Source organism: Nelusetta ayraudi, unplaced genomic scaffold, assembly GCF_046127955.1.
Source record: "Nelusetta ayraudi isolate G7.1 ecotype Tasmania unplaced genomic scaffold, CSIRO-AGI_Nayr_v1 ptg000026l, whole genome shotgun sequence".
Lineage (NCBI taxonomy): Eukaryota > Metazoa > Chordata > Actinopteri > Tetraodontiformes > Monacanthidae > Nelusetta > Nelusetta ayraudi.
Genome location: NW_027466076.1, coordinates 8,930,669 through 8,954,765, shown reverse-complemented (window position 1 = coordinate 8,954,765; position 24,097 = coordinate 8,930,669). Strand labels below are relative to the sequence as shown.

The window sequence follows — 24,097 nt, the reverse complement described above, 5'->3', positions numbered from 1 at the left end:
TACTGGTGGATGAATTTGTATGTCATTAATCTAATCATGCAGTGCATAATGATTTGTTACATGCACTGCTCTGCAAGTATCTACATTCAGTTTTTCTTTCCCTTGTCATATTTCAAACAGACTTTTACAACGCAATGGCAAAAAAAAAAAAAAAGAATGACTGCTGAAATAACCCCTTAATAACTCCACAACTCCGAACGTACAAGGAACAGCGCTCTGCGAGTCAGTCCTTCAACGACGCTACCGCAGACGGCCTGCCGAGGGCGACATTGCGATGCAACGCCTCCTTCCATTTAACTGGCGGAAAAATGGCGTACGGGAGCTGTGGAGGTTTCATCGGCTGAGCTGCTGGCAGTTTAAAAGCAACGGCAGGGGCACGCGGACACCGTGGAAGGGTGACAGCTCGGAGGGAGGACATTGCCATACGGCCAGGGCGAGCGAAACCCCCGACTCGCTTCGGACTTGATTGAATTTTTCCCGCTTGAAAACTCGAGGCGAGGGCCAGGCGAGGAGCCACGAAAACAAGTCGGACATGAACGGGGTAAGTTTGCTTGTTGTGGGGCATCATCAACACAGGTCAAGGACCGTGAATGAGAGCCGCCTCGGACGGTCGGTTTCTTTCTCTAGCAAGGCGACTGCGCGGGACGCCTTCCTGTTTTGTCAGTTAAAATGTCATACCCGCCCATTTTTAATGACTGTGAGGCCAAGTTGGAGTAGCCCGCTTGAACAGCAGCTATGGAGAGCAGCGCTTTTTGTTTGAGTGCTTTGCTAACAGTGGCTAGTTACATGTGCCTGCTAGCTCAACAGCAAACAGTCCGATCATCACGAGATCGAAACATAAACCGGCACTTGGTGTTTATTTGCGGGGGTGGTAGTGGTGGCATCGTGTGAATGTAATCGATATCTATAGTCGTACTTTTCTTTTTCTTTTTTTTCTTTTTCTTTTTCTTGCTTCGACCAGTCCGACGTTGTTGCACGAATGTGTAGTTAAAGGGACCAGTCAGTGGGTGGGTGTGGAGCCAGCATGGTGCCCTCCCTTTGGCCCCACCCACAGCAGTGGCAGGAGAGAGACTGGCCATTCCACACACTTTCAGCATAGCACATCCAGGCCTTTTCACTTTCCTTTAAAAACGATTCATTCACACATTCATTCATTTCTGTGCACGTTTAATTTAGAGGATTTCGTGGCTCGCTGTCGAGGTGTGTTTGTTGAGGCCTCGCGCCTTTCTAATTCAATTGTAATACAGAGGTAATGAGTAACTGCTGTTGAGTGGTTTGTCCAAAGAATTACACATTTGACCTGATTGAGTTTATCAAGAGCCCAATGGGTGGAAACATAATGACGCGTATTCTTTCTATTGGATAAAAACACTGGAAATGCACAATGTTTTCACGTTAAAACGTCTTAATTTGCCAATAGTAAACATTTATATTAACTGTTACAGCAGGTCCACTTGTGAGTAAGCTTAGTCCAGAGCATGGGTCTAAATTCAAGGTTCCATGCTATGCAAATTGTTTATGCAAAATCCACTTAGTTGGTCTTTGTGTGCCCGTCGGTGAACTGCCTGGATATGAGGGGAAAACGTACATTTCACTTCCATATCTTTTTTTTTATTTTTTTTAATTTTTTTTACCCAAGTGCCTGATCATGCAGTTCTGTTTGTAATCATCCCTTTGTGATGTCACAATAGTACCTGATATCTTATCTGATATCTTATCTTTTAAAACCACTTGACAGCTAACTTGTTGTAGTTACCTTCCAAACATGCAGAAGGTCCTACAAAACAAACATTTTAGGGTTTGGTTTTGTTTTTTGAAGAGGGCTGTAAACAGATAGCTAAGTATACAAGATCTGTAGAGTTGCCTTGATAGGTTTCCTGCTCCGCTGGAATCCAGGATGAAAAACAAACATGGAAAATTGCCTTCAAAACAGGAGCCGCGTGAAGCGTCCGACATGTTGACGTCCCACCTCTGTCTGTGTGATTACAGGAAGTTGTATGCAATAGTCACTCCGTCACTGTCTTCAACCACGACACGTCCCTGTCACCTGACCATGGCGAGAAGACAATCACGCTGACAGAGGGACGGTGTTCCCCGCTCCGCTGTCAGGATGACGCTCAGAGGCAGGCAGGGGGTGAGTGCCGCCCGCACGCACGTCGACAACTTTTTACAACCACTTTTGCCAAACTCTATACAAAGTCACTGCTGGAGCTCGTAGTATACCATAGTATATAGCACATGTACCGCTAATACTACAAATCCCAGAATGCTTTGCTGGTATTTTGGCACACGTCAATCAAAAATGTTACTGTTGAAATTTTAACCCGAAGGCTGCAAATAAAAAATGTTTTATTTATTTTGATGAGTTTTTTTTTTAATTATTTGAAATTCAAGTTTTTTTTTGCATGTGTGCAATATTAAGTTATGTACTGTATAGTATTAAGGTTTGCTTGTTCCACGTTCAGGTTGAAGCAAAACTTGTTTGGGTTCATGTAAAAAGGTTCACTGTTCCATCTGGAGGAAGATTTTCTTCAATAAATACCAACGACTTTGTCCAAGTTTTACATTTTGGCCCGACTGCATATTTGAGTCTGACTTAAACCCTCAACAGTCGACCCCAAACCTCCGCGTTAAAAAAAAAAAAAAAAAAGTCCTTCAGGTTAATTTGTCGGCTGCTTCCGTTCCCCAGCTTTTCCTGGCAGGATCTCTGAGGGCAACGTCCCAGAGAAGGAGAGCAGCTACAGCCAATGTTCCCCCTGCTGGTCAGAGGAAGAGCCGTCGCCTCCGCAGCTCTACTGCGCCCAGGCCTGCCTCCGCCCCCCCGTCGAGCTCCCGCTGCCCCTCAACAACAGCTTGTCTCACTCTCCGCTCCACGCCAACGCCAACGGCGTCCTGCGCAGCCGCCAGAGGAGAGCGGTCCGCCTTAAGGTCACAGCCAATAAATCCACAATAAGAATGTAAGAAACAGGTTTTTTGCTTGTTTGTTTTTTGTGTGTCGAGCGTTATAAATGCAAGATGACGTGTGGTTTGAGTGTGTGGTTAACAAAACGGTTTGTGCGCCTACTGCAGCACCGCACGGAAAAACTCCCAGAACCGAAAAGTGACGGACTACTATCCAATCAGAAGAAGCTCCAGAAAAAATAAAACGGAGCTCAAGGTAAAAGTGCCAGGACTTGTTCAATTTAAATTTTTCAACCAGTGATTTTTTTTTTTTTTTACTGCTACCCTGGAGTGGCATCACCTCTCTGACCTCCCTGACCCCTTCTGTTTCCAGTGCGAGGAAAAGAGGCACATCGACGAACTCATCACAAAGGGAATAGAGGAGGGGATGGAGGTGAGCTCAGACTTCCGTTCAGCCTCTTCCTGTCAGTACACACGCCAGCGTTCAAAAGTTTTGGGGACACATATTTCTGCTTTGAACTCCATTATAACCAGTAACCAGTATGAAATAATGACCTTGAATGCTCTGCGATCGTTATGAGGGAACGGAAATCAGTCAAGATGCGCTTAATTTGATAATTTAATAATAATTTCCAATGTCTTCTTAAAAAGTGATTGAGAGAATTCTGAGTGTGCAAAATTCTGTGTGAACCGCATATTGCACTGAATATTCATTCTCGAAAGTCACATTCAATTTGACATTCAAAGCAACAGCTGTCAAATCATCCCATACTGTATGTGGTCAACACATCCTTACTGCTTTTTGGTGCACTAGTAATGTCCTTCGAGCATTCCAGAACATTAAATCATGAAGCTGGTTATAATGGAGTTCAGTGAAATGTATCGGCAGCTGCGTCTACATGGACACAAATAATCGTAATAAAGGTCGGCAATCAGAAGATTCTGATCCGATCTGGTCCATTCGGATTGCATTTCGAAAGAGGTAGCTGGTTTATGCCGATCATTAATCTGAATGGCCTTCGTGTACACACCCATTCGGATCAAAAAATAAAAGTAAAACGTGAGGGGCACAAAGAGTGATCGAGCGGAGGACGCGCAGACAACGCAGGGTTTGTTTACAACATAGGCGGGAGTGCAGCTTCTTCTTCTTCTACCACTATTTCCGGAAAATTACACAACTCCGCCCAAATGATTTCTTCAAACCACCCCCCTCCCCCCACCTCCCGGCAGGTCCAGCACATGGAGGGAAAAGGGAGAGCGGTGTTCGCCACGCGGCACTTCCAGAAGGGCGAGTACGTGGTGGAGTACCACGGCGACCTGCTGCAGATCAACGACGCCAAGATGAGGGAGGCGGAGTACGCCCAGAACCCGGCCACCGGCTGCTACATGTACTACTTCCAGTACCTCTGCAAAACCTACTGGTAGGCGACCGCCACCCATCCCATCCCCGCACACCTTCTGGCCCCTGAAGTCTCACCTCTCAACATCTCTCTCTCTACCCCCCACCCCCCACACCCCCACCCGTCTCCCAACAGCGTGGACGCCACCAAAGAGTCCGGCCGCATGGGTAGGTTGATCAATCACAGCAAAAACGGCAACTGCCAAACCAAACTGCACGACATCGGCGGCGTCCCCCACCTCATCCTCGTGGCCTCGCGGAACATCGACGAGGGCGAAGAGCTGCTGTACGACTACGGCGACCGTAGCAAAGCGTCCATCGCCGCCCATCCCTGGCTCAAACAGTGACCGGAAGGAGCCACACTTCTGGTCAGCTCGCGTACAAAGAAAAATGCCTTAGAGACAGAATGTGTTTCCCTTTATTATTATTATTATTATTATTATTATTATTATTATTATTATTGTTATTATTTTTGATCCAGTAGCGAAGTTAAAGCGGGGCGTCGCGGGTGGTTTTCGGGGGGGGGGGTTACTTGACATATTTCAAATGAGGTCCAGACGACAACTGTCCTTTTTATTTATGTGTATACTGAATTCTTCCGGTTGTTGTTTTGCAGCACATTTGTTTTGTACGTTTTGTATGACGGATAGACCAATGCCTCGACAGCATGCAGGTAGTTAAAGCGCTCTGCATTTTTATACGGCTTTTTTCTTATGTAGTAGTTTTCACTCGTTTATTACAAAAACGGCCCCTCCCTCCCTCCCTCCCTACACCCCTCCCCCCCCCCCAATTCCCCAAGAGTCCTCGAGGCTCGCAAAGAGCCGCGAGATACAAACTAACAAACCCCTTTTTTTAAACAAACAAAAAAAATATATATATACACGTATATATATATACATATATATAGTTCAGTGGGGTTTGATCTCAGTCATCATAATGTCGCATTACGAACCAGTATTGCGTGGAGGGGTTCCAGTTTTCTACATTTGCGCTCCGCTCAACCAGACGCGGGATGGAAAAGCATACAAGCGTCGCTCACCCTAGTGTTGATCATTGAGATGTACAGTAAGAGTGTTTCCTCTGTCCTCCTCAGTTCTTTTAGTTTGTATTTCGTTTTTTTGTTTTGTTTTTTTTATAGCTCATATCATGTTTTTAATATTTAAAAAAAAAAAATGCAGCATAATTGACTTACCGTGTAGTAAATGTTCAAATAATATATTAATAAAAGCCAATGCCTACAATACTCTCATCAGTGGAAATGTAATAATACATTGACATTTTTAAAGGCGTAAATCTGCTGATTATAAACAGACTAAGGTTCTCAACGGCTTTGCCCAGGCTGGCAACACTTCACCTGAAATGTACTTGTTTTGTTTTTTTTAACTCGGTTTGCTGTCTTAGTATCACTGCACTGGGTGAGTATTTATTGTGGCTCAGAACTGCAGGCGTATGATTTTTTTTTTCTAGTGAACAGTTTGCAGCCTTTTGTGGGGAAAATGGTTTTCACTATGGTTCTGTTTTTTTTTTTGTCGTCGTCGTTTTTGTTGTTCAACTATTTATTTCATTTTTCACAAATTGAGCCAAATCAGTAAGCAATGTGTCTGCTGCACCATGTTGGGGAGGGGAAAAAAACTGTCTGACCTGAAATGTGTTGCTGAATTATGACACGACCATTGTCACTTCTGTGAACGGATGCATGCCTTTTAAAGGAATATTACGGTAAATTACATTATAATCAACTAAAAATCACTGTCAGCCATGTAGTGTTTATTCTTTTCCTTTTTTTTTTAAAGGTCCCACATTCCATCTATTTTCAGATTTTTTTAAAACTTTTCATTCATTCATTTATTCATTCTTTCGTTATCCAAAAAGAACATATCCCTGTATATACCCTTTGTTTACAGCCTCCAGCAAGAACAAACAAACAAAAAGAAAAAGGTGTCCTAGGCTCCTGTACCTTTAAGAAAAACAGGGCCTTCTCAAAGAATGCAACAAACACATGGGAGGGACAAGTGAGATACGAGCACCCTTTATGACCTCACAAAGAGCTGATGACCAGGATGTCTTGGTTCCTCGGCACTCTGTGAACCGTCGAGCTAACCAAAGAAGCAGGTACTGTTCACATGCTGGAGGCGCTGGGAGGTATTATCGCTAGAAAGCTAATTACGTTTCATAGGTGAACTGTAAACTTGATCCTGTGTGTTGACGCTGCCGCCCGAGTAGCGGAGATGCCAGGTTTATTTGAGTCATGTTCAGCGGCTCACTGGTAGCGAGCAATGTTCTCAACCCCTAAAAGCAGAGTGGGCTGAGCTGCTGTTTCTAGCCGTCAAACTAACAAAAGCTAAGCTTCTGGCGTATGAGTCTTGCATTAGCCACACCCTTTCTGTTTGTTGACACTAAAACAAAAGCAGTCGCTCCACCGTGGGCAGGCGGATTGAGGGCTCTGTCCTCAGTCTTTTCTCTCGCAAAACTGTCTTAATCTTAACAAACTTAACAAGGCGTTGCATGTAAATAGATTGAAAATTTAAATGACCAACAGGTACATTTTGTATTTTATTAGATGATTCTAAAATGAGCAAGAAAGTGTAGCCTAAAGTACGCTAAACTCCCTGTATTAAAATTATATAGAAATTATATTGTGTTTCAATTAGATTCAGTAGGAGACCAAATGCAATGACTGATAATTGTATATTCATATTAATGTATATTTGGAAAAGACTACTTTTGCAGGTATTTTTAAATGAAAATATTTGTTCTGTCATTATTTTTTGTTTCAAATTAAATAACGTTTTTCTAAACCATATAATTCCATTGCAAATGAGTGATTGAAGCTGTCACATCCAACTCAGCAGTCTGATTTTAAGAGATGAACATATTCACTCAAATCACTTTTTTGGTAAAACAATCAAAAACACAGTGTTCATTCTGACATCTCACGTCACAAATGAAAAAACAAAATCTCACGTCACAAATTCTCATTTACTTTGTTGTACACCATTCCCTCTAATGAAGGTTCTTTTTGTCTTGGCATTATCGCAAGTGAAAAGAGTTTCCTGCAATTTTGGGGTCTGAGCACTTGTTAAATGACAGGAGTGACCGCTGCAATTTGCTCCCATTAAAATGATATAACAGAGGTGTTTGGTTTAGCCTATCGTAGTAAAAAAATCCTAAATGAGGGGAAACCGCTGGCCTGAATTTGTTGAAAAAATGTTCTTTAATCATCGTGTCATACTTCTCTGGGTACTTATACGTTTTTTTGTACTTAAGCTGTTGTCTTCTCTTTCCACTTTTGCTAAGATAGACTAACAACCCCTTAACATTTTTATGGTACATTATGTTTGGCCTAGAAGCAAATTTGTATCAGAATTGTCCGATGTGAAGACATGGCTGTTATTGCACATTTTAAAACTGGGAAAATGTGTCAAAAAAAAAACAACAAAAAAACACCACGTTCACAAAAATCTAAAAAGATATTCGAGGCAAATAAAATGTGAAATGATGAAATGTTCCCACATTTGCCTTTTTATCATGTGAAACAATAGCAATAACATCTGAGGGACAAACTGACCCGTTGGCCATTTTTAGGACGTAATGAATCTTTACTGTTGTAGCAAAGAATAAATCTCTATGCTGGGGTTTCAGGCATCAATGAATAAAATATGCAACATCAGGAGTCTGCACATAATTTGTTCTGGTTCTTGTTGAACGGCTTGAAGATGAACAATAGGTTAAAGACCTCGACAGAGGGGGGGGGGGGGACCCACCTGAGGAGGAGAGGTGAACTCTTCATCCAATCGGTCAGCAGTTGGAGACACACAGCGGCTGAGAGAGACTTGGATTACATTTTCAGAGTGTGTTGGCACACAATTATCAACGGTCCAAGTTATTCAAGCTACGCCATATAATAAATCTCAAGCTATATTAAACTTTTTTTTTTTTTTAACTCCATGGGATGTTATTTCGTCCAAATCCTACCATCCTGCACCATATCCATTAGCCTAATGTCATACATGCTGCCTCAAATTTAAACAGGAACTGATTCAGCAAGAAAAACAACAAACTCTTTTGTATAATTAGCAACAATGCCGAAAGGCTCATATACATGCTAACCCACAGTAAACGTCCAGTTTCATTGCATTTGTAGTAGTAGTTGTTGAGATGACACACCTGCATACCTTCGTCATTTGCACTTCTGTCGTTCTCTTCTTTCCCGTTGGCAAGACTTTTAACTTGTCCATTGTTTCCGCGCGCGACTCGACTCTCATCACATTACAACCACCGCCTACCCGGTGTCATAACCGAACTTTAAACAATTTGAGTAGATGCGCAGATGTGTGTTGTAACTGTGAAAAAAGGACGTATTTTTTTACACTGGTGGTCTATGTAACGTTTATAAGTCCATATAATTTGTAAAAGTTTATGACTAAAACACTATAATATATTCATTAGCTAGCTATGTTGGGTGATAGCTTAGCAACACCATTACATTTGTGATTGCAATAAATATTGTTATCCTAGGCTGACCAATGGTAAGATAAGATAGAAATGGGAAACAGTCAAATAAAAGACACCCCCAGAACTACACAGTTAGTGTTTACATATTTTTTTATTTATCAAGGACGAGGCAGCAGGTTTGATATACATCTTTACATTTCAAGGGAGGGGAACAATGTTGGGATAAACACTTAAATAAAAATAATAATGAGCTGGACAATTATGGACAATTTCCCTTTTAGTGTCTCACTATTTTCCACACCGTGTTGTCCTCAATACGAGAGTTTTTGCAATAAATAGCATTGTTTCGCCTCAAAATATACATCAAACGCATAGCTGCTTCTCATTTTTTTTAGACAGCCCTCAATCTCATCGTTGTCCTTGTCCAGCGTCTGTAGGGTTTATTAGTAACACTTGTTAAAACACGATCGCAGCTTTATGGTGCAAAGCTGGCTGCGGGGCCATCAGTGCTGTAATTGAATGTAAACGTGGAGAAGCAGGAGCGACAAACATCTCTCAGGGTTTTCACAAGTGAAGCACAGCAGCGTTCAGCTGCAACCACTTTGTGTTTAGCCACGTCTCTTTGGCACAGGCTGGATTTAAAGGCCCACTGTGTGACATTTAAATGCAACAGAATATGGATGTTATCTGTTAGAATAAACTAAAATAAGTATCTTTGCGTTTCCGTTAAGGGCAGATGGATCTGCTCAGGTTTTAGGATTTTTCCTGAACACTGTAGCTGGTGGAAGAAATATGTCCAATATAAGTACGACGTCAGAAAAAGGCAATATGCCATTTTACCAGTAGATGTCGCTAAATCCCAACAACACTGGGCCTTTAACAACACTTGACCGGAACAGTTACACAATGTGGATTTGAGACCAGTTTATAAATCGGACCTTGTGTAAATGCCGCATGTGAACACAACATTGCGTCTATTTCCCTTGTTAGTTTTCACCAAAAAAAAAAAAAAAAAATCCACTTGCAAGTGCACAGTGCTGTCTGCCCTCTCTCTACATGTTAGCTGCAGCGGCGAAGAGAACCAATGTGCTCCTCGGAATATTCTTCAGGTCTCTTCATAGCCTTCAGTAGTAAAATGTGCTTCTTTTTAGAACGGTGAGAAGGCGTTCACGATTCTTAACAACAGCTACCTCGTGTTAATCTACATTTTATCAATCTAATCTAATCTAATCTAATCTAATCTAATCAAATCAAACAGCGAGTTTGTTCAGTATATCAATTACAAAGCAGTGAAATATTGAAAGTAGAGAGGCAACGCTGAAGATGATTTAAATAATGTTAATTATTAATCATTATTAAAATAAATGGTATTCTACCAACTGCATCTGTGGACTTTATGACCACAAGGGCAGTTGTGTGTTATTTGCAGGTCCGGTCGAGCTGGTGACACTGATGGTGCTGTGGACATTAAAGTGTTGGCGTGCAGCTGCAACTTCGGCACTGGTGACTTGTTTAAAAGCGTTACTGGCGGTTATTTTTGCTATAATACTGACTACTTACAGAAGTCTTTAAATTATGAGACAAGGTCATCTGTGTAGTTTTGATATAAAACATTAAAATCCATTTATTTTTTAGCTTTTACGTCAGTAATTGACACCGTTTAAATGTAGAATGGAAATGGTGGTAATCCACAAGAAGTTTGCTTTCTGCGAGTGTCAGTAATTCAGTTGTTAAAGCTCAATTTTCTGGCGCATTATAATAAAAAGCATTCGCTTGTTGCTTTTGCACGTTATCACATTTGGATTCCTACTTTCTACACGAGCCTGCATAGTTTTGTGAAATGCTGGTGACGGATCGACGCACTGCACACGCGGACAAGGACGGGTGGGGTCAATAAATTAGCGCGGGACAAAAGCGTTGCTTCCAGTTTGACAACAGATAAAGCAACCAAAGGCATTTTTTTTTTCCTAGAACAGTCATCATAAAAATCCACTCTCTTTGAATTAATACACACTTTTAAATTCTGGATTCTTTTTTTTTTTTTTTTGCTTTGCTGTGTTTTTGTAGATGTCTCTGTCCCATTCCTTCACACCACCGCTTCCTTCGCCATACTCACATACCCTTCGTCCACCTCTGTTTGCGACGTTTCCCTTCCATCCTTCAACTTGACTCTGTTCAAACCTTCACCCTCCAAACAAGGCGGTGGCCCCGAGTTATTAGAGCATTATTAGAGGACTAAGAATGAAAATGTCAATAAATCGAATGAAATATCGACAAAGATCTTATACTTTATAAACCAGAAATTAAAGCCGCCATAGATTTAGGTTATTTCCCTTCCAAAAAAAAACAAAAATAAGCCGTCCCTCTTTCACTGTCAGTGTCACACAATCGGGTTCAGTCACACTGTCAAAGTGTCTTTGTGTTCAAGTAGATGCCAATGCACGAGTCTTCGAACACAGCAGAGTGTACAGCTGTGTAATCAGGTGCAATCACATATATGATCACCTATTAAAGTGCATACAAACAGCAGGGCTCGCCTTATTTGATACCTGCTGTGCTCTGGAGGCTACAAAAAAAAAGGTTGCATGTGTTCAGCTGTGTCAGGTGTCCTAATAATTTGGCCCAACGCTGTTGGCCTATTTATTTCAGCCCAACCACAGTCCCACCTGGCGCTGGTCACGCGGGTCGTCTGGCTTCTTCAGAGAAAGAAGGAGATTGTGCGACACCGACAGTGAAATGGGCCGAGCTTGTTTATCTCGCGAGGGAAATGACCTGAATCTCCTGCTGGCGGCTCTGTTCTGTGGTTTACGCAGCATGATGATGACTTTCTAGATATCTCATTGGTTTCAGGGTTATCCAAAAGGGCCGATTCAACTAAAAAAAATAAGTTTGGCCACCGCTGTTCGTCATTTCATTTTACAATCTGTATGTGCCATTAGTCGCTGATGCGTAGTGCAGTTCTCAGGTGATTAAATATTTTCCTTTTTTTTCCACTCTGGAGAATTTCTTTACCTAAGCTGAAGCTTCAGTCAAAGTCATCCATTCGCCTTCTCTCCCTTTCCGTCGCATCACCGTTTCAGCGTTGGGCGACGAGACATCGGAGTGCTCGGAGTTTTGGATTGATTTTTTTTTTTTTTTTTTTGCGGGAACTCGGCTGCCCCTCACATGTGCTGCAGCGCCTCCTGGGCCTGTTCCGTGTACACGTCGTCCTTCCCCGCCCACGAGCCGAAGTCCAGGTGCGCGGCCCGCTGCGAGCTGCGCTGCTTGTCGCGGGAGAAGAAGCTAAACCTGTGAGGACGGACGGAAGACAGAAGAGCGTCAGTATGTCGGCCTGACGACATCATCTGACCTGTGACGTTAGCGTGTTACATTTTACAGCCCACCAGTATCAATAAATATAAAGTTGTGACATCCTCGCAGGGCGCCGTTCCTGCTGCTGCAACGGCTATTTTCGTTTTCTCTTCTCGTCCAAGGATGTGTCGATTTCCACTGTTACATCCCACTGATATACCACAGTGCTAAAAAAAAAATAAATTCCGCCCAGCGTGTCCAAATGATTAATGCCGGTTTCCGACTGACTCATGCTGCTGTTGCACCAAATAGTCAACAGGGACGGTTTGCAGCTCATTCCTGTTGCCGTTTTCCGCTTTAAACAGATGTAGGCGATTGTTTCAAAACAACGCAGTGCTTGAACAGTGAAAAAAATAGAAACAAAATATAATACTGTAGATGCTCACTCAGGCCATCTCAAGCATCCAAAGTAAAGTTTTTAAGACAGATTAGGTTAATTATTTCCATTACTTTTTCACCCAGTTGTGAGGCCAGAGGCAAGTATGAATCTGGGCGACCAAACCAAAAAATGATCTGATTAATGTATGTCAGCATAACAAGAACATTTTAAGATAACACCAAACACCTCAGTGGCTTTGGACAAAAAAAAAAGTCCCATTTGAGGCAAAATTCACTATTCACTTTTTTCAACAAAAACAATCTGTGAAAAATCCATCCTGTACATCTAGAGTGCACATAGTTCTGTACATTGAAATCTTTGTGATGTCAAAAAGGGCCCCCTGCCTCACTGATGCCTCAACACCAGGTGTTGGAGGGAGGGGGGTGCTCACAAAGTGTCACTTTCAGCAAGAAGCTAAAAGAGTATTTTTGCAGGTGGCTATAAACAGAGGGCTAAACACGCAACATTTCCAGGAGGCTTTTTAGGATAATGAGTCATTCACGGCTGCTCGACTGGAGGCGGAGATGGAAAATAAATACATGGAAGCTCAAAGTGATGTGCCAGTGGGCGTAAAACCACTGTGTAATTGGAATGCATTAATTTACCCAATCTAAAAGGTGGTATTTGTCAGTATAACGGTGCGATATGCTGTGTGTATGAGCACATCAGTGCCCAAGGATCCTGGTAAAATGCCGGCAGCAACCTTTTCTTTTCTCCTCGTTTAGGTCCACACTGTTTTCTGATCCTGTCCTGAGTTTTTATATTTATTGATCTGTTTTCAAGGCATTTTAGTTTTGCATTAATATGTGACACTAAATCAAACACATTTTATCCCAGTTTGAGTCAAGTTATTGTTATTTTTTTTACCTTTAATACCTTTAGTCTGACACCTCGTGGTTTTATTGTCTATTAATAGTGCTGGGCAGTCACTGACTGGTGTAAGCTACGAAGCCAATGTCTGAGGGTTTAGATCGCAGATGTCAAGTTGTTACTGGGGTCAGTGTGGGGGGGAGAGAGGGGGAGGGGACAGCCCCATAATCAGCCAATCAGATCCTGGGACGGCAACACAGCACATGCAGGTCGACGGAGGCCGTTAGCGGAGCCAGACATTGAAGGCCGCGACCGCGTTTAACGGAGACGTACAAGCGAGGCAAGGCGTCTGATTGGCTGTAAAGAGGGGTCATCTGGGATCAAACCAGCCGCCACCATTGGCATGATGGCTGTGAAGATCCTGTCACGCACACACACACACACACACACAAACACAGGCACGGGAAGAGGGGAGAGAAAGGGGGCGAACAAGGGGAGACAGGGACCACGTCAACCTCTGACCTCTGAGTTTTATGAGATTTTTTTGATTTGATCGCCAGAATAAAACTAAAGAAGAAGGTAAATCTCTTTTATTTTTCATATAAGATCTGCAAGATGTCACAATGAGTCTTAACTTTTAAAACGGCATCCCAGTCAGAGTCAGTCTGCTTTCCTCTTCTACATTAAACCTGAGGCCATTCTGACACTAATGTTAACCAATACAGCCAGAAAAAATATGAGTATTTAATGTTCCAGAGAATATTCCAGAGAATGTTTCATTTAAAGAAATAAATCTGTAGATTAGTTTAATTTAATTTACGATTTTTGTGAGAAACAATATTTGTGTTGTAAATTTCACACATTTAGGAAACAATGTGTTTACTGACATTTGGTTTTTTACATTGCGTATTCCTGTACAGGGAGCCACAAGTGGACAGTTAGGACTCAGGTCGAGACCAGGCGTGTACGGACGTATTCATAGGTAATAACACTGTAATTTAAAAGGGGTGGAGGTTAGTTTGACACATGGAGGCAGTAGTATTTTTACGTACAGGCGTTTGATTCCCGACTCCGGCTGCGTGGAGGAACGAGAGCGACTCCTCGGCTCGGGCGAGGGTGAAGTGCTGGGGGTGACAGTCTCGTCTTCCGTCTCGTCACTTGCCAGGGTGAAAAATTCAGCAGGTCAGTCAAAAATTAAGCCACGTTTCGCAACGACTTCATATTCTGACCGCTGGGCACCTTTTGTAGTACGCCAGCTCCTCCTGCAGCAGGAAGACTTTGGCCTTGAGCTCGTTCCTCTCGTGGAGGACGTCCCTCAGCTCCTGCAGGGTGAACCGGGGCCGGTTGGGGTCCTTCAGGTCTGGGCCCGCCGACTCCTCGTCGCACAGCGCCTCCTGGTGGGGGGGGAGACAAGAGCGCGGCCAGTTGCAGCGTGCCAGTGGAGGGGGGGGTCGGTGGAGGAGAGAAGCTGAGGATACCTTGGTGAAATGTTGGAACAGAGCGGGCATGTCCTCATCGCACATCGCCTCCTGGTGGTCAGAGTCGGACTCTAAGTCAGACATCGGGCCCTGTTCCAATAGGCTCGCGCGCCCCTCCCTCCTCCCTCTACGCTCAGCCTCTAGTTTCTACACTCTGCACACTGCAGGCACACTGGCGGTTCTCCCGGAATGAAGGCGTATGCAGCGCATGCTCATGCACTGGGCAGGAATATCAGGACGATAAACACCAGAGCAATGTCCAACTGACATTACTTTGATCGAGCAGAGATTTTCCATCCTGTGAGCTTCTTTGGTAGCTCCTCTAGTCTCCTTCTATTTACATCAATTTGCAAATAGTAATGTAAAAAATAATTACAATATGCAAAATGCCACAATATTGTTTTTATGCATGGCCGAGACAGAAGTTGGAGTAAAAATTGAATGCTACAGAATTCCAACAGGGACACTCTGCTATAAGTCAAGGCTTTAGTCAGGCTACGACTGAAGGTCCCATATTATTCAAAATCCACTTTCCCAAGGTTTTCTTACAAGAATGTCAACAAAATCCCCAGGAATGAGAGAAAATGTATTTCTTGTTCATCACACACCACAGACTGTTATAGAGTTGTCGCATCACATTTGCTTTTGGTTTCTCTTGCCTAAGCATGGTTTCATATTTTATTTTTTTCTCGAAACCTGTTTGAATGAATCAGTAAATGAAAATGAATGAATGAATTTGCTTGTCCCTCTGTTAAGAACAGATATGCCAGAACAGTGGTGCAAATCGGCCCTTTGTGGTGTTTAAATTGGGACAGATACCGACGCCTTTAGCAGCAACGAGCTTGGAGCATTTTGCGGTAGGCTGCAAACAGCAGGCTAAATGTACTGTTAATGCAGATGTATATATATATATATATATGTACTGTATATTAGGGCTGTCCCGATCCGATATTGATATCGGATATCGGTCCGATATCAGCAAAAAAAGGAATATCGAATTATATCGGACGTCACCTTAAGTCTCCCGATATTAACACTCCGATAGAAAGCGGTCCATTCTACTCCGGCGAAAAAAGAATCTCCACATCATGCTCGGTCTGCAGAAAGTGGAGATGGAGTAGTCAGGGTCATCACGAGCTTAGTTAACTGACAATATTGTTTTGCTGTTTTTTTTTTGTTCCTGCTCTCAGTTGTTTTCAGAATATACGAGCAGTAAACTTGTTAATTTGTTTTGAATTGTTTGCACTGTGAGTTATTTGGGTCATTGTTCACGGCCTCCTGATTTATTTTTTCATTTATTTTTTCTATTCCGCAGTTTTTTTTTAAATAATTGTTAATAATAAGTGGTATGTTCTCCAATACAACTGTTTTTGACTCTTATTCTTTGTTTGAGTAATATCACTTGATGCTGCCTTTTTTAACATTCCACACTACAGAATAAATAATGAAAGTATGTTACATTTGCATGCTGATATCGGATTGATATCTATGTATCTATGTATTATATACATATATATATATATTATATTTATATTTAATAGTTTGTTTTTTTTTCATAGAATTTTATGATTAATCACATGAAGCTCCATCAGTGGGGTATGACTTGAAAAATGAATATTTGAAAATTGGCACAATATGGGACCTTTAAACCTGTTGAATGCACGATCATTTTTACCTACTGAATTTACAAAATAATTGAATAGTTAAAATTTACAGAATAAAGAAACAAACAAACAAGCTTGTTTCATTTCAGTTGAACCTTATCAACGTACCGCTTCTTCTACAGTCAGTTGACAGTCACGATGTGTTCGGGGACGAGTCCAAGTGCTGTTAGAAGGCCGAGCCGCTGAAGTGCTGTATTTTTAGAAAGGTCAGCGGTGGCGTCACCCACGCACCCTGCCTGCCTGCCTGCCTGCCTGCTGCCTGCCTGCTGCCTGCCTGTCTGTCTGTCGGCTCTAGAAACAACCACGCTAATTCCACTGCAGCGCTCGCCACACAACTCCAACGCGGGGTTAGTAGTCGGTTACTCATTAAGCTCTCAGTGCAACCACACCACTCCAAATCAATTTCACTACACTCGACACGCCGTTACCCAAAGCCACGCTGCCTCGTCCTCGTCCTCGTCGTGACCCTCCGCACCGGAGGCTCTTGGGGCGGGGGCGGGGTCGGACCCGGACAAGGCTGGCTCAGGTGTGTCTGACGGCGGGTCAGGTGTGTCTGACCAGCCCTGAGGCCTGAGCGGCACCGCAGCAGAACTAGGACGCTGCTGGGAACAGGTCACACATTTATCATCCGCGGGTCGGACCGACGGTTATTCTCCCGGCTCATCCCATCAACCTTTCTATTTGCCTTTCATTCTAATTTCATTCACATGAAGCAATATTTTCCACATCCCTTCTAAGCTTCCCAATATTTCTGTTAGAATTCAAGTTGCACACAAATACATTGAATCTTATAGATAATAAAAAAGGAACAATACTCTGCAGTACCTTACTGACCTCTCATTAATACCCTCCTATTAAAAGCTGTGCCTTATTTTTTTTGTTGCTGTTGCTTAATATCTGTTCTTTCCTTTGTATGTCATGTTTGTATAATTTGTTCTGATTAGGGATGTTAACCACTAATTGACTATCGATTAATTGTCGATTATGAATTTAACTGAATAAATTAAATTTGTCGCAATTAATTGAAATTGTTTTACACAGGTAGTTAATATCATTATAACAGTGTCGTGGCAGAAAAGAACAATTCACCTGTACAGTCTGTGATGGTCATAATATACCTAGAACAAGTTATTTTTAACAACTTTTTTTTTCTAAAAAAAAGTTGAAATGTGACCCATTAGAGACATTTTGAGGGTGTTTTTACAGTTCTCTAATGTAAAAATGGGTCACATTGGACCCTCAACATTATTTGAGGGTAACATAATGTGTTCTTTGCATATTTTTCGTTGTGAAATTTGGGTCCCCAGAAAAATTGCCGCTTAGCAATTAATCTGATCTATAAGGTCAATGGACAAACGATTAATGAATTAATCGTTATTTTGCATCCCTAGTTCTGACATATAGTGACATCACTGACGTGATACTATACCCTGTACAAGGTATCAAAAACAACAACAACAACAAAAAAAAATAAATTTTTTGATGTATGGATATATTGTTGTAAGGATGTTATGTTGTATATGTATTTTGGTTTGAGTCGACCCTGTGCAAGGTGATACCTGTCTTGGGACTACAAGTTCCCCAGTTGGACTACATTGCCCTTGATGTTGTGTTGGCTTCTGCCAGGCCTGCACAGGTGTATTGCATTAACACAATCAGGCGAGGTGACGGTCACAGCGCCTTTGCATACAGCCACAGTCACTGGTTGTCTATCTGTGCCTGGAGAAGGTCGGAAGGACCGAAAGCTTTCAAAATAAATGAATATTTGCACAAGGTTACGAGTGTGCGGCCGTATTGTTTGGTCTAAATAAAGATTTGTGGAAAAAAAAAAAATCTTCCAGCTCATCGGTTTGTCGCGTCGGAACTGGGAGGAGCTAACCGGCAGCTTACCTCCGCAGGTGACGGCGGCAGAGCCGGCGCCTCCTCCTCCTGGGGGTCCTGAGCGGGCTGCTCCCCCTGAAGCCGCTCCCTGGCCCGCGCCACCTCCTGCCGCAGCGCGCCGATCTCCTGGGCCTGCGCCTGAGCGCCGGCCTCCAGCTCCACCTTCTGCTCGATCAGCGCTTTGCCCTGCGCCTCCACCACCGAGATCTTGTGCCGCAGGTCGTGGTTGATTTTCATGAGGCGGGACTGCTGCTGCTGGAGCTGGACGGACGCACAAAACGACAGGCGAGAGTTGAGATTTTCACCTTAGTCTGGTGGGGTAGACAGTGGGAAATATGAAGTCAAAAAACTTTTCCGTTAGAGGTTTAAACTGAGACTCAAGTAAAGCTGCCTTGCGTAGAAAAAAAAAAACTTGATACATTTTTAAAATAGCATTTTTATCCATCGGAAAAATACTTGGTTAGCTTCCTGCTAAAACTGATGTTTTGTTGAACTTTACACGTTTGGAAGGAGACCAAAACAAAGAAACTCATCACTACACTGGATATGGTATAGACGAGGTATTGATGCCCTCTATGACATCACCGACCGGGTTTTAGCACTCACTTTCTGAAAAGTAGAGCAAAAAATACCATTAATCATGAGGGATTTCTCATTTCTGGCCGACTTCACTGGAAAACTGGAATCCTGCATAATGCGGGACCTTCAACACTGCCACTTGTATATGTGTACATGCAGTTGAGACAGTTTCAGCCAGGTGATAAGATTGACTACGGAATGAAAAAAAAGAAGGAAAGGAAGACATCCAGACGATTATTATATTATATTGAGAGTGCGGCCTTACTGCCTCGATGTCCTCGTTCTTCAGCGTGAGCTCTCTGTCCTTGGCTCGGATCTCGTCCCTCTGCTTGTCCACCACTTCCTTCAGCTTCTTCATCACCTGCCTTTCCCTCTCCGACATACCTGCCGAGGGAAACACAGCGGTACATGGCAGCGGCTTCCACTTCGCTCATTGTTCGTCGGGGGTGGGGGGCGACGGGGGGAAGGCCAGCGGGCGGATTTGCGCGGAGGGAACTCTTCAATTTGCGTGCGTGCGCGAGCGCGGCTCTTCGCAGGTGCGCTCGTGCCACTGAGCCCGGTCTGTCTGCGGGCGTCTCGGCGTGACTGCGGCCTCTGTGTGGACCGGCGGGAGAGGCTCTGATGCGGCGACGAGGCTGGCTCGCCGTCAGATGGCGGAGAAAGCTCCCTTTGTGCATGTGTTTGTGTGTGACAGGCCCTCAGCATACCAGAAAAAGAGAAATAAGCATTTAAAAAAAAAAGAAAAGAAAAAAAGAATCCCCAACGGATGACGCACGCACCAGTGATGTAAATACTCCTGCTGTTAATTACTGTTGTCCATATTCAGCAGTCTTTTGGTGCTGTGTCAAGTGATGCTCTTTGCACCAACAGGAAGCTCAGAGTTGTTGCTAACAGAGCTAACATGCAGGAAAAAAACAATAGAATTGGGAAACTGGGAAATTTTCTCTCTCTCTCTCTCTCTCTCTCTCTCTCTCTCTCTCTCTCTCTCTCTCTATATATATATATATATATATATATGTATGTATATGTGTGTGTGTGTCTCGCAATTTATCACAATTCATATATATATATGAATTGGGATAAATCGAGATACATATATATGTATATGAAATGAATATAGAATTGGGATATATCGCGATTCTCGATTAATTGCGATTAATTGCATCGTAGCCCTCTGAATCGGAATCGAATTCAATGGTCTGGTACCTAGCGATTCCCACGCCTAAATCATACGTCTATATTTTTTCACTCACTGCTGATTGCCAGCTGCAATACCACAGAATGTTTCAACATTTTAACTTCCTCCAGCAATTGACTAGCAAAAGTCAAAAACTCCTCTGGAATCACTCCTGCAGCATTCACGTATGCCTTAAGACCGTGTCAATTTAGAACTGTGCCTGGGTTGGGGGGGGGGGGGGGGCTGCAGTGCACGGCCCTCACCCTCGTGCCTCTGCAGGTCCTCTTCACTCATGGGCTCTTTGATGGACATGTTGGTGAGGAGGCTCTTGTTCTCCTCCTGCAGCTGCGCAATCTGAGTGAGGAGGTCCTGAGCTTCGCCCCTCCAGACATCCTCCACCAGCTCCAGCTCCTGCTCTCACACATGCAGACACACACACACACCAATGTCAGAATCACTTAACATACAAACATATCGAAATGTGTCAGAGCCAATCTGTGGAAAAGAGAAACGGGTTTCCGAGAGTACAAAGCTTGTTGAAGAACGGAGTTGTAATTAGTTTCTCTCCGCTTATTTATTCATTTTGATTTGCCGCTGTTGATGTTGGCGAAGAGAAAAGCTCCGCTGTGCTCCGAGATCAAACTCTGGCCTCACATGACTTAACAGCCGCGGCGAACTCAACCCCGGAGCTCTTATCGTCATTCCCATCTGGATTTTAAGTCAACAGGCAGGCTGCCGTCTGGCTTGAAACCGTCCCATTTCAAATGGCAGCTTTTCAGGGTTTGACACAACAATGCGGTGGTGTGAATTCTGACTTCAGTTTAATCATTGTCCACCTCGGAAATGCCATGTGTTGGAAGTGGACTCTCGACAATCCCACCAACGCTTTCTGTCGAAACCGACACAATTTTCACAAAGTGACAGTGGCCTACATTTACAAGCAAATGATCTCACAAGCTAATAAGAGAATATTAATAGCATTTTTCAGCTGTCTTAACACAAAAGAAAAGTAAAGAAGAGAGAGAAAGAAAAGTTTCAAGTTGTAAAAGAGAGAATAGCTATAGCGATTAGCAACAGCGCATTAAATAGCAACAATAGGAAAAAAATCTTCGCAAAACAAAAATATTGTGATTTGTTGGGATCGGTGCCACTGCTGCAGCCGCCACGTCCGAAAGGTTCCTTACACTCATGGGACACAGTTAATCAGTGAGCCAGCGAGCTGCGTCCACAGTGACTCAGTCACGAGAAGCTCACCACTAAACTGTTTTTACAGCAGCCCGGAGTCTGACTCACAGCTGGGGCAATGACAACGAGCTGCTCCTGTGAAATTCAGGAAGCTTCGCCCGGTGGAAGAAGCTCTTTTGTCGCTGCTCGACTCTTAAATCCTCCCCCGAGTCGCCGTCTGTGGGAGTGTCTGTTCCCATGGAATCTCAAACAGGAAGCGATCTTAAACTCGGCAGACGCAAAACAGAGTACAAGGAGGAAGCATTTCCTGCTGAGTCGAGGAAACGATCAGCGTTCATAGCAAAACAAGCAGGGACAGCAATTAAGGGGCTTGCTGTAAGAGCTACACCTGAGGCAATATATGTTGCAATGAACTTCGGGGCGGGGGGGGTTATTTGCTGTGGAATTCAAGTAATTTCTTCCAGCAGTTATGGAAGAATCCTGCATCATAGTTGACACTGTATATGGCACAATCAATGCATTTCAGGGGATGGAGCGGGGTGTACTTTGGAACAGAGAGCGAGTTGGCATGTTGCAAACCATGTGCAGCATCACGTACTGCAGTAAATGACCTGAGAGATGAACCTTGCATTATTGATGCAAATTATAAGTGAGTTTGATTGACCTCATCGATCGATTAACAATTAACTGATAAGCTGTGATTTTTCCAAAGAACCTAAATTTCACAATGAAAAATGTGTAAGGAACACATTATTTAACCCTTAAATAATTTTGAGGGTCCAATGTGACTCATTTCTTTTACATTATAGAACAGTAAAAACACCCTGAACATTTATTCCCTGACTTTAAGTTGACTTCTAATGGGTCACATTTCAACTTAAAAAAAAAAAAAGTGGCTCTTTCCTGCCACTGCACTGTTATAATGATATTAACCAGCCGTGTAAAAAATGTTCAATTAATTGCAACTAATTTAACTTAATCAATTAAATTCTTAATTGACAATTAATCAATAATCGATTAAATGTCAACATCCCTACCTTGCATATATCAATACTTTCTCCCAATCCCAATGTGCTGAAGTTTGATGTAAGTTTGTCATGATGGAATATATGTATGATCCCAACGGGAGCTCACAATAATCCCAATTTCTATGAAAATTACAAATTCTACACATATGACAATAATCTGTTATGTCTCATTATAGTGTGAGTTTCTTTATATATTTTGTGTTGCTTCATAATTATACAAAAACAGAGTTACTGCGAGTGCTGAACTCGGCGTTCACTGTACAAAAGCCTTCTCGGCGTGTGATAATCTGAATGGAGTGGGTAGAGGCACAATAATTATGGGGATTTTCATTAACCACAAGGTGCTGCCAGTGCTTTCATGACAAGATAACGATCAGAGAGCCCTCTCCACCTGCGGCAGGCAGGGATGGAAAAACATGGTGGGTAGTGGTGGCTGTGGTCACCCCGGGGTAATTTGACGAAAGACTTCATACTTCCGCACTAAAGCATCTGGAGTTCTTTTTTCGTTCATTTATCGACAGCATCTTTTTTTGTATTTATTAACACACGTATGTATTTAGTATGCAGAATGTATTTGTGACTGAATGATTGGCCTGGATTTTGTTCCTGGTGGAAACAAGACACTCAAAGAATAACTTTATAAACAAAGTAACACTAGCCCGAACCCTAGGGCAGTAAGAACACGCTACTATAGGTTTATTATTAATATTAACATTGGTGAAGATTTGGTGTCCTCTAATTCATAGGAAGAGGGACAGGCCGACTGTTATAAGGTCACCCTGAAAACATTTAATAAAGACAAAAACTACAGTAACAACTAGTATTTCAGGTATCCACTTATTGCCACCCCATGCACGTGAGTAATAATGATCTCATCCTTGTTGCCACTCCAAGGAAACATTTGTCTCCGCCACTGGTGCCAGCTTGTGGCACTGTTGCACTGTGTTTGCAACAGGGTTTGCACTGGGCTTGTTTGTTTGTTTGTTTGTTTGTTTTGAGAATGGGATACAAAAACACCCAACAACAACAACAACAACAACAACACAAATAATGCCTGTCACGGCGCGGTGCTCCCACCTTCCTGTGCTTCTTCTCCTTCTCCAGCCGGTCGAGCCGCTCCAGCCGCAGCTTGTCCAGCTCCAGCCGCAGCTCCTCGGTCTCCGGGCTGATGCTGCTGCGGCTCACCATCACCTCCAGGATCTCCAACACGCGCACCACCTTGGGCATGAGGCGGGACAGCGCCTCGCAGCCGTGCTGGTCTATGATCCGCTCGAACTCCTGGCCCACCACCGCGGCGATGTCATACACGTCCATCACCGTGAGGTCAGCCACATTCTTCTCCAGGCCCGACACCGAGTCCTCCATGGCGGGATGTGTTCCGGCCCTCCGCGCTTTCCTATTATTTTCAACCCCCTCGGCGCAGTGAACTTCCCCTGGCTGGCCGGTGGAACAATCCTGCTAAAGTTAGCTAAACTCTACCTACTCCCTAGCGTCGCGAGCTACCGGCAATCACATAACACCGGAAACTATCATAAGGTGGGAAAACGATCGCTTTTCCATATCCGCGGCTGAGCGCTGGCCGGTAGTTTACGGAGTTTGGGATAAATCGTGCGCTGTGGCCTGACGCCGTCCTGACTGTCACCTCTCTCTGCTGACATGTTAAGTTTGGCGTTTTTAAACCCACATCCGGTTGGATATTTCAAAAATAAAATCCCGACTCGCGGACGTCTCGCTGTGTGATGTTTTTGTATTTGCATGGCAGCGTAATAGTTTCCTTTTGTAGAACAGTTGAAGCTTCCCATTGAGGTTT

The 24,097-nt window shown here is 43.3% G+C and overlaps 2 protein-coding genes across 12 annotated transcripts; one reads left to right on the top strand and one right to left on the bottom strand.

Annotated features, from left to right (window-relative positions):
• The first annotated feature begins 228 nt into the window (after positions 1-228).
• kmt5aa (lysine methyltransferase 5Aa) lies at positions 229-6,059 on the top strand. The gene is made up of 7 exons (XM_076029663.1): positions 229-541; positions 1,990-2,134; positions 2,690-2,957; positions 3,070-3,157; positions 3,275-3,334; positions 4,132-4,322; positions 4,437-6,059. The coding sequence occupies exons 1-7, from the start codon at positions 533-535 to the stop codon at positions 4,645-4,647; spliced, it is 972 nt and encodes a 323-aa protein (XP_075885778.1). The 5' UTR covers positions 229-532; the 3' UTR covers positions 4,648-6,059.
• Positions 6,060-8,887: 2,828 nt separating this feature from the next.
• Positions 8,888-23,954, bottom strand: rilpl1 (Rab interacting lysosomal protein-like 1). 11 transcript variants are annotated; one of them, XR_012927082.1, is made up of 9 exons: positions 23,365-23,953; positions 20,338-20,485; positions 19,163-19,281; positions 18,328-18,579; positions 16,866-17,039; positions 14,535-14,824; positions 14,348-14,452; positions 10,872-12,043; positions 8,888-9,404 (listed from the first exon to the last, which is right to left on the bottom strand). XR_012927082.1 is itself a non-coding variant. In XM_076029651.1 (9 exons), exons 1-9 carry the CDS (start codon positions 23,650-23,652, stop codon positions 12,038-12,040), a joined length of 1,470 nt encoding a protein of 489 aa, XP_075885766.1. In that variant the 5' UTR covers positions 23,653-23,954; the 3' UTR covers positions 8,888-12,037. The 11 variants fall into 11 exon arrangements, 10 of the variants coding, with proteins under 10 accessions (XP_075885766.1, XP_075885768.1, XP_075885764.1 ...); XM_076029651.1 differs by adding an exon at positions 13,629-13,716 and having other exon boundaries at positions 8,888-12,043; positions 23,365-23,954; XM_076029653.1 differs by having other exon boundaries at positions 8,888-12,043; positions 14,535-14,689; positions 14,774-14,824.
• Positions 23,955-24,097: the final 143 nt, after the last annotated feature.

Coding starts and splice junctions, on each gene's coding strand:
- kmt5aa (XM_076029663.1), top strand. Junction 2,958..3,069: donor AATAAATCCACAATAAGAAT/GTAAGAAACAGG, acceptor CGCCTACTGCAG/CACCGCACGGAAAAACTCCC. Junction 4,323..4,436: donor TACCTCTGCAAAACCTACTG/GTAGGCGACCGC, acceptor GTCTCCCAACAG/CGTGGACGCCACCAAAGAGT.
- rilpl1 (XM_076029649.1), bottom strand. CDS start 23,652: ATGGAGGACTCGGTGTCGGGCCTGGAGAAGAATGTGGCTGACCTCACG. Junction 20,486..23,364: donor AGGAGAAGAAGCACAGGAAG/GTGGGAGCACCG, acceptor GTGTGAGAGCAG/GAGCTGGAGCTGGTGGAGGA. Junction 14,825..16,865: donor ACGAGGCAGCGTGGCTTTGG/GTAACGGCGTGT, acceptor TCTGACCACCAG/GAGGCGATGTGCGATGAGGA.